Source organism: Vipera ursinii (genome assembly GCF_947247035.1).
Source record: "Vipera ursinii genome assembly, chromosome: 14".
NCBI classification, from domain to species: domain Eukaryota; kingdom Metazoa; phylum Chordata; class Lepidosauria; order Squamata; family Viperidae; genus Vipera; species Vipera ursinii.
In genome coordinates, this window is record NC_139527.1 from 1824773 (window position 1) to 1835000 (window position 10228).

Sequence of the window (10228 nt, forward strand, 5' to 3'; positions counted from 1 at the left end):
GGGGAGAAGGGGGGCGGGGTTGTGAAAGCTTTCCCAAAAAGAAGAAAGAAAGGTTCTTAAGTCCAGCCTTTGCCAAAAATTAAGTAGGTTTGTAGGCAGCCCCCGCAAAGATAAATGCAAGCATGGCCTTTCCTGGGCCCATTGATCAAACTGAAATAAACCAAGAGCTCAACTTGACCAACTTGAGCTCTAGAAAAAAGTGGCACTCTGTTCCTAGAACTTCCGTAATTCCGTACCCACCAACGTGAGTTACATCCCATTGAAATACTACACAAAGGTGACTTCTAAGCAGACGTTGCTGCAGCTTTTCCCCCCGAAGCCCGGCACCTTCCAGATGTCTTGGGCTACTGTCACCATCATCCTCAGCCAACACCACAACAGTTCTGCTCCCTTACGGGTGACCCTAGCTCAGCATATCTGGAGAGGCCCTTGAGAAAATGGTTGAAACGACATGGAAAGCATTCATCTTTTGAGGAAAATGGTAAAAGATGGACATTGATTTGGGGCTCTGTCTCTCCAGCAATGCAAAGGGTTTCTCCTCAGGGCCAGAGGCGTCTCTGTCTACTCAAGTTCCTGCAAATTCTTTGTGGATTTAACCCAGCAGGGAAACCCAACGTGCCATTCTTAATTTTTCCCCCTCGTTTCCTCTTTCGTTCATCTCTCCTGATTTCTCCAGCACAGCTGGGCCTGTCTTCCAAGAAGATGGAAAAGCTTTCAAGATGGGATGCACAAGCATTAGTCACCACTCCGAAAACACCACACCAGACCAAATGGGGGAAGGTTCAGATCACACACACTCAGCAAATCCAGAATTTTTATTGGAAACGTCTTGCCAGTTCAAGGTGGGGACGGGGATACTGGTTTCCATGAAGTTGTCCTGGTTCTGAAGAGCAACCAGAAGGTTGCTTTCAACGAGGAGGGCAGGATTGCTCTGGACTGTTTCCACTAGAAGCAGACGAGGAAGAAAACAAAAAGGGGCACCAAGAAAAACAAAAACAAGATGACAAGAGACATGTGGCCACAAGCACTGGAAGAGGACACCTACATCCAACATCAACACCATCTTTTACAAGAGTTTGGATGCTGGAAACAAAGCTTTGGTGGTAGACCCTAGTGAGGTCTGAGCAGGTATAAAAGGGTGGTGGCTATAGCTGAGAGAAGATGCTGGACCTTAATTGCTGTGGTGATGAGGTCCACATCTAGACGAGAGAACAATGGAGTTATCTTTTTAGGAACAGGGAGAGTCTTGGTGGATTCTTTGTCCACCTTCTTTGTTCTCCACTTGAACTCAACCCACCTTTTATACCTGTTCAGGGGTGATCCATAGTCCAAAACACAGATCTTCTCCCAATCACATTGTCCTGGACCCCAAAAGAGAAGTGGGGGCAGTTCATGGTCACGTGAGCCCAGTGGCATAAAAACCAGGATTTGTGGCTATGCGGAATGCTTTCTTTTATTGCTGGTGCATTTTTTTTTCTGAAGTCCAAGGTATGAATATTTTGGTTGAGTTCCCACCCATAAATCCAACTCGATCTGTTTTTTCTGAAGTCCAAGATATGAACATTTTAGCTGAGTTCCCACCCATCCTTCAGAGGTTGGTTCTAATTATCAGGTTGGACCTTAAAGAAGTCTCGAGCAGAAGACTCAGTGGATTGTAGCTAAGAGCAAAGATTTTGAAGTCTACCTCCAGGAGTTTCTACACACCCGTAGGGAGAAAGCTAACATTCTACCATCCCTGTTCATCAAACGGACAGCTGTATTTGCTTGTTAGCCCAAGACTCAATATTTGATCACCACTGTGCTGGAGATCATTTCAAAAGCAAATCCCACAGAGTTTCCCCATGGGACATAAGCTTGACAGCAATTAATTCCTGATGGCTGACTCAGAATAGTGTGTCCTCCACATGAAAAAGGATCTATGACAGCTGAAGACAAGGGCGACTCTACAACAAAGATTAAAACCTTAGGAAAATGCCATTGCTTGTGTTCCTCAGAAACAAAGGGTCTAGGACTTGTGTATCTTCTCATCCAAAGAGTCTTATCTTGGCCACCTCAGCTGGATTTGATTTTCTCCAACTCTTCAGCTTCACTTAAAAACTTAAGGAAATCTGGAATTGCAAATCAATGCTTCCCCAGCCTAGAAGGCAATATGTGGACCTCAGATTTCTGAGAACATCTTGACCACATCTCAACTTCTTGCTGGCAAGAGACACTTCAGAAATTTAAAGCAGGTGCCTCCCACCCCATCACCTGCTCGCTTATAAGATAGAAACGGGGGGAAATGAACTTACCCAGAAGAGCTGAATTGCCATCCCCAAGAGGGAACCGCTGATAACGTGGTATGGTGAAGGGAGGCAAAATATGGAACTGCTTCTCCAGAAGAGGCTCCAAGCGAGAGGCGGAAGGGTCAGCTGGGTGGAAGAGGTTGTAGACTTGCTGGCAGGCTGGTCTCAACTGGAAGACTAAGCCATAGAGAGAAGAGAAAGAAATGGCAAAGGGGATGGATACTGAAACCATAATCCCCAGCTCTGCTGTCTCGTGGACAACCCTCTTCGTTGGCTCTAAAGCTCTTCCAGATAGCCAAAGTTAATGGGTTACGTCTTCAGAACAGAAATTGAAGCAGTGTTTGGAAAAGATGCTTTTTCTTAACCCCTGTTGAGTCTCAGTGATCCCTTAATTCAGTGGGCAACCCCAGAACAACTGTGTCACCTGTATTTTTATTAAATAACCAGGTGCTCACAGGACCAGAGAGAATGAAGATTTTAAAAAGGAGTTACATCAGATATCATTGGGACCGCTTGGCTCAGTAATGGCTTATAATATAATCACGTAAGTCATCACACTATCTATTATATGAAATATACATATATTAAAATGCAGAGTGTCTTCTTTCTTGACCACATGCTTTTTAAAGAATTAGTAAAGAAAATGGACAGATTATTCCTAGCTCGTTCATTTTGTTTATCTATTCACTCATAAAACTATTTTGAAAGGTGTGCAAAATTTGAAGGAACGTCTGGATGAGAAGGGGACTTTGCAAGCAGAGGTCAATGTAAGAGGACTTTACAGCAACTCTGTGCAACTCTGAATTTTGTCATACATTGGAAAAACTCTTAAGAAATGCTCGTCTTGCCCTCGGGACTAATTCCAGCACTCCAAGTTTGCATCTTTGCTCGCAAAATCTGTGAAAAGGAAGACATAGCTTCAGGAGGCCCCCTTCCCACCAGGAAACCTACTGTCAAGAGTTGGTATGATGGTTTTTCGTAAGGCAAGGACCAGCCCCAGTGGACAGCCAAAGAGGAAGAAGTCGGAGATCTCAAATTCAAACTTCCCAAGATTCCCACCACTGTCCAATTGAGTGGAGCTACTGGATCGCCGTGATCCGGGGAAGTTCTTCAGAGCACTAGAATGTAAACTAGAGAGGGGAAAAGATGGGACATCAGCAGCAATACACACACACACACCAAAAGAAGCACAATCAGTAAAACACATTTATGTAATAAACACATTGAGACATCATGCTTCAGTTGACGAAACATGCAATTTTGCTGTAGGAATACCAGAAAAGTGCTCATCAGAATCCTGGACAGAGGACATTTGCAGTGGTGGCCTGTACAGAGAATCCTTGAACCCAACAATTGTCCCAATGGTGCTTTTTCAGGATGAGAAGCAAAATGTTTTCAAGGGAAAAAAAACCAAGGAAGTCCAGTTGCCTTGTGGAAAAAGCACCTTTGGGACAACCGTGACCCGGATGATGGAGAATCTCCACAGACACTTGACTCACAAGGGTTAAGAGTTACAACCATTGAGACTGGTAACCATATTGGACAGGCTCCATCCCATTTCACAAGTTGAGGACTAGCTGCTCCAAGCAGCAGAAGAATGAAATAACCGTCAATTTTGTGGCCTGATTATGCTGTACAGTCGACCCCACGTGGAATTATTTTGATTGCAAAATTTAAATTAGAAGAAGGGAGTAAGCGAAGCTCCGCTCGCTCGCATTACTTTTTGACCATTCTGTTTATCTGGATTCTTTGTTCTCCTTCACTGATATTGATATCTGACTTGGTACTTCTTGACAGAATGCCACAGGTAGGGAAGAAATGTAGGTATTGGCTGAAACGTTTCTGAATACAACCCCTTAAACCAGGCTTCATTTTCAACCCATGATATTTTGGACACACGTGCAGATGTCTATTTAGTTTCTCTCGTCCATGAGGAGAACATCTGTAAAATGCCTTTATTCTCCGGGCTATTCCATGCCATGAGGGCAAGACTTTTCATCAGTCAGACCCCCTTGATCAAGGGGGTTATTGCTAAAAGAATCTGCCCTGTTGGATTACAATCAAGAGATTTCTTGGCTGCCCTCCAGACTAGCACCCGGCCCCTGACGTTCTAGATTTCTCTACAGTACAGGAAGTGGTGAGTGCAGCTTACCTATTTCTTCCTCAAGGAAGGTGTTGGGGCAAGAAAGGGTAGTTAAAAGGGGCAAAGAGAAAAGAAAAGAAACAAGAGAGGAGAAATAAGAGAGGGCAGTGAAAGAGGAAGGCAAACTCGGCAGCTTGCATACAACCTTATTTATTTATTTGTAGAATGTATAGGCCACCCATCTTACCTCAAGGTCACTCTGCCCGGCTAACAATCATGAAAGTTTAAAAACTATCTAAGCTAAAACATAAATAAATACGAAAAAATCAGTTTAGCACCACCTTAAAATGAGGTTCTCGTAATTATTAGGTTTCCTGCCCGAACAGGGGGTTGGACTAGAAGACCTCCAAGGTCCCTACAATCATCCAGCATTCTTTGCTGGCTGATCTGCAGAGCTGAGGAAACTGTTAATCACAAGCAGCGAATTTCAAAACAAAGGAGTTGTAATTTCCCTTTTCCTCCGAGGCAGACAACAGTGCTCCAAACTATTTAGTGCAGGGAGTAAAACAGAAGCCAGTGAATCAGATCAATCTTCGGAACAATGCCGAGAGAATTGTCCTACTGATGGGAAATGGGCTAAATAAAACTGATGGTGGCATGGTTGAGCCAACAAGCATTCTTATCAGCTCCAGACCATCTGCAAGCCAATTCCTGGGCAGAGCAACGGTTCACTGGGGGGCGGGAAGGAGGGAGGTGTCCATTGATCAAGTCTGGAGGATCCCAAGGAAATCTCGGTTCAAGTCCCCACAGAGCTCGCTCAGCAATCCGAGCCAGTTCCTCTGTATCTCAACATGGCCCACCTCATCACAGGGTTGATCTTGCTGTGATAATAGGTATTAGGGGAGAACTGGCACACACACACACACACACACACACACACACACAGAGAGAGAGAGAGAGAGAGAGAAAACGGTGGGGTCTTTGCTGCTCTCTGAGCTCAGCGGTTCTCTTGCAGACATTCTAGCACTGATGATGTTCCCTAGTTGGCTCATGAAACGTTTGTAAGGAGACCACCACGCTGAGGGAGCACCGAGGACCCCCACGATTCAACTCTTTCTCTTCTCTAGGTGCTCCAAGAGAAAGGTGACAGCCAACGAGAGCCACTTCTCCTACCTGGAGAGGAACGCCTGGTGCTGCTTCAGGGTGCCCAGCTCGAAAGTGGAGGAGTCGCTCCTCTTCCTCAGCAGCTGCTCCTTCTGGGGGTCCTCCTCGTTGCTGCGTGGCAGATCTGCCGTGCTCCGGCTGAGATGACGGCTGCCTTCCAGCCCACAGCCTTCCGAGCAGTAGCTGTTGTTCACCAGGATGCCGGGAGACAGAAGATCCGCGTCCTGGAATTTGAACGACACCTGGTTTGACTGTTGTTGTGGTTGTTGTTAGTTGAGAAGTCGTGTCTGACCCATCGCGACCCCATGGACCACGTTCCTCCAGGCCTTCCTGTCCTCCACCATCTTCTGGAGTCCCTTTAAGCTCACGCCTACTGCTTCGGTGACTCCATCCAGCCACCTCATTCTCTGTCGTCCCCTTCTTCTTCTCTTGCCCTCAACCTTTCCCAGTGTTAGGCTCTTCTCCAGTGAGTTTGATTGCCTTTCCTTATTTCTGTCCAGAATCAGCTGGAGAGCTTGACTTGTTTACCTGCACGCTGACGAGGCTCCCGCGCCGGCTACTGTTTTGACTCTCCGTCATGGTCTGGTTGCTGTAACACAGGGCGTCAAAGGCCAGGATTCCTCCCACGCAGTCCCCAATCAGGCACACCTGAGGAAAACAAAACCCACACCTGGTTATTTTTGAGGGACACCAACTCGAGTTCACAACCAAAAGCAGAGAACGAAAGGCTAGACTCAATGTTTCCCAACCTGTTGGGCATTTCCAACGGCGTGGACTTCAAGTCCCAGAATTCCACCAGCAGCATGATCATTGATGAGACTTCTGGGAGTTGACGTCCACACTTCTGAAAATGCCCAAGGTTGGGAAACATTGAATCTAGGGGTTATGGGTACCTCTAGAAAGCCATGTCTGAGGGCTCACTGAGAGGGTCCACCTTGAAGATTACAAAGTTAGATGAAGGAGAGTAGACCCAGCACAGTTGTCTAATGCCAGATGTTGATGAAGGCCACCTTCATCTATGGTTACGTGGAAGGCCTGTTGGCTAACCTTGAAAGCAGAAGGATGATTTCCTTCAGATGGTGCTGGAGGCAGAAAAAGCAACGGGTGTGGTTTCAGCTCATAAAAATCTAGGCTGCTGCAGCCTGGAGGTTCTCCTTTACCCATTAACATTCCCTATCCTCCAAAAAAGTATGTGGCTTCTAGAACATTCCCTTGGGAAGTTCAGGCTGGTGGTGAGAGGAGTCGAAAACTAGAGCAATGAAAGTCCGGAATCTATAGACACACCCGTTTCTCCCATTTCATCCTGACCAGTGAAGATACTAACTACCACCAGTAGAGTTAAGCGGGGTGAAGATGTTGATTTCAAGGACTTTGGGGATGAGGTCAAGGTCTACATGGAAAGTCTATATCTTGCCTACTCCTGGGGTAAGGCAAGAAGCCACAGCCACAATTTGACCAAGCTGGTGTTCCTCAGCTGAGAGTCAACGCGATGTGGCCAATGACCTCTTCAACAGCAATCCAGATTCAATCTGCAGATTGACTCCTTTCAATCACCGTGTGTGTGTGTGGTATTTAATAAGCCAATGGATTATTAAATAAATATTAAATATTGAATTTGTTTTGGTCTTAAATCAACCCTTAAATCAGCTATCTGATTTAAGGGTTGATAAACTTTCACCAGCCGGGAAAGAGGGTGGCTGGGCTAAGTGCTGATGATGGAGGCCATCCTGCTGCTCACCTGCCCGTTGAACGATGCACCTTCTTGGGACTTGATGAAGTCGCTGTACACCTGGTTGGCTCTAAGGATCACTGTGGCCACCGCCTCTTGGTACTGCGGGGAGGACGTGGCCAGGAGAGGAAGCGCGGCGAGGGGGATGTGATCCTGGCTACTGCAAAGGCAGCCTTCGTCGTAACTGTATGGGCTGAGGCTACAGAGAGGAGGAGGAAGAGGAATCAAAGATCTTTCATTTCTGGATATAGGTCGTCCTTGACTTACAGACATTTGTTCAAAGTTACAATGGGTTGAAAAAAGTGGTCCTCACAGTTCCGACTCTCCCCATGATCATGTGATCCAAGTTCAGGCACTTGGCATGCATTGATGAGGATTACAGCGCCTTGGGTGTCTGTGTGTGTGTCATGCCAGCCCCATTTGCGACCTTCCCAACCGGCTTCTGACAAACCAAGTCAACGGCAGAAGTCGGATTCACTTAACGACCAGTTTGTTGAGCAACAGAAATTCCTGGTCCCAATTTGGTTGCAAGTTGAGGACTGCCTAAAATTTCCTAGGCACTACCACTGGCTGAAAATTAAAAGTCTTGTTTTCCTCTAGAGAGTAACACAACTGCCACAACAGATCCTTGGGCGACGGGTGGTATACAAATGCTCGCAAGGAAATCGGTCTCTGAGCTAACATATCCAACCAACAACATATTCATTATCTAAGGGGAATTTTCCAACGCCCTCTTGGAAACGAAGACCTCTGCGGGTGCCGAGAGAGAGAATGGAGGAAGGAGGGGAAAAAAGGAAGGAAGGAGAGAGCACGGGAGCAATGAAGGAGAAAAAAAATGGGAGAAGGACAGAAGGAAGGTAAGTAGCCAGGTATGTATGTCCGTTAAGTGTACGTCTGTCTTTCTATTGCTAAAAGATGTAAGTGACATCTACCAAGGTTAGTTTTAAATCTAAGAAATGACTTCCTGATGGTTTTATTATGTCTGGATATTTTTAAGACAGTCTCCTCTGTTTTAAGGAAGTTTTAATTGGCTGCATCTTGCAGAAGATCAAATTTCCATTTCTACAGGATGGATGAATGGATGGGTGGGTGGGTGGGTGGGCAAGCAGGCAGAGAGACAACAGACGCAGCAGATACATGGCTGGATGGAGACAGAGTAGTGGTGGTGGTGATTTGGTTATGGCCCATCAAGGCTTAAGGAATTCTCTCTCCCAGTCCCACCCATGTAGCCATCCAAAGCAAAAACAGATGTTAGGTCCACAGCTGGCGCCTACATCCGTTGGATGATAAAATGAACCAGAGACTGGCTTAGACACCAAGACAAGGCTATCCTTCCCTAACTCCCATCCCGCCTTCTGGAAAACCAAGCGGTCACTCACTTGGAAACCAGAGAAAACGCTTCGGAGCAGATAGCTGGACAAGGGACCAGCTTGATGGCTATCCGACCAAGGGCAGCTGGGTAATGGACCCTGATGACGGTCTCAAAGGCGGTGGTGATGGTGTTGACGTCCCCCTGCTTGGAGCTCTGCTCCCCGCTTCCTGTATCCAGGATGTTGCCTCCGTGCAGGACCAAAAGGAGGACATGGATCTGGCTGGGCTGCACCAGTGGAGGTGTCACTTCATCCTGAAAAGAAGAGAGCGAGGAAGACCAGAGTCGGATCAAGTGGGTTCTCAAGGACCTGTTGGAGAAGCAGGAAGTTTGGGGTATGGTCCAATCATCTGGAACCTTCAGGTCTTCTGGCCTGAAAAATCTCACAGACATCATTATGGGCCCCTGGACACTATATAAGGCTTTGGATGCTACAGGCGAGACGAAGACATGTAAACACAAAGGGGGATCGGCTGGAAGGGCGACAAGAATAGTTCTGAGCAATGTCCTGGAACCTGCTCAATTTTTTTGTATCACTTCCAACTTCCCCTTGGCACATTGGCACCTTAATTGAACACTGTTGCTGCTACGTGTTTATTCTCCTTATAATTAGCCAGACGTGTTGCGTAAAACTGGATTCCCAGAAAACTCCCTGGGTTTTGCATAGAGAGGATAGTAGGGACGGAACACGACAGGCAGTCATTGACTTACGACCAGTCGCGAACGTTCAAAGTTATAAGGGACTCCCCAGAGCTATTTAGGACCTCTTCTAAGTGACAGCTGCCCCACGTCTTCCCCCATGCAGACATGTGACCACACTTTTTGGGTGCTTGGTAACCAGATCACATTTACAGCTATTCGCGGTGTCCCATGGTCATAAAATAGGGTCTGGCTATGTGTCGCCTTGACTGTAATCACTTAACAACCGTAATTCTGGGTCCATTCTTGATGAACATCCTCAGAGAACAAGGCCAAGCTGTTCTGGAGCCCATATCCCAAGTCCCAGGTCACATGGACAGATTGTAGAAGTACAGTGCAGAAGAATTAAGTTTGTTTGCTTTTCGATTAGAGCAGGACCTGGATTCAAATGTTATACCTCAATAATGCTTAGTCTTTCCACACTGCATCCGACATGATATCCCACAGCCGATTCAAGGCTTGGATCGTCTGGAAGGGAAAAAAAGGTGGGCCTGTAAACTGGGTTTGTCTCCTGCCAGTGGGATAAAAGTCGGGATCAAAACTGGAGGAAGTTTGTGATCATTGCAGCTTGACCCACATGCAACACAGTCAGGTGAATGTCTCAAAAGCGCTTTGTCATAAGGCCACTGGATTGTTTTTCATCTTTGAGGAAAAAAGGAGAGGAGGTTTTGCTTCTCTTCCAAGAAGCTTCATCGTTCTGGCGAACCAATGAAGCTTCTTGGACAAGAGGCGAAACCTCTTCTTCTTCTTCCTCAAGGGGAAAAAAAATAGTCAACTTGCCTTTTGAAAAATCACCGTGACTTCAATGACTGAGAATCTCCACAGACACAATCAGTGACGATCTTCTAAACCCCCCTCTTTCCAGGGAAGCGTAAGCCAAGATTCCACCTTCCATCATT

General features: G+C 46.5%; 1 protein-coding gene across 4 annotated transcripts in view; it reads right to left on the minus strand.

Moving 5' to 3' along the window:
• Positions 1 to 10228, minus strand: part of PITPNM2 (phosphatidylinositol transfer protein membrane associated 2) — a 75597-nt gene that overhangs the window by 11623 nt on the left and 53746 nt on the right. For 3 of the 4 annotated variants that reach the window (XM_083373488.1, XM_083373486.1, XM_083373489.1), the window contains 8 exons: positions 9727 to 9797; positions 8641 to 8885; positions 7271 to 7460; positions 6061 to 6180; positions 5542 to 5756; positions 3237 to 3415; positions 2292 to 2462; positions 796 to 945 (listed from right to left, as the gene is read on the minus strand). In XM_083373488.1, coding sequence (XP_083229614.1) covers positions 796 to 945; positions 2292 to 2462; positions 3237 to 3415; positions 5542 to 5756; positions 6061 to 6180; positions 7271 to 7460; positions 8641 to 8885; positions 9727 to 9797 — 1341 coding nt within the window. The remainder of the gene's footprint in view (positions 1 to 795; positions 946 to 2291; positions 2463 to 3236; positions 3416 to 5541; positions 5757 to 6060; positions 6181 to 7270; positions 7461 to 8640; positions 8886 to 9726; positions 9798 to 10228) is intronic. The other variant, XM_083373487.1, reaches the window with a different exon arrangement.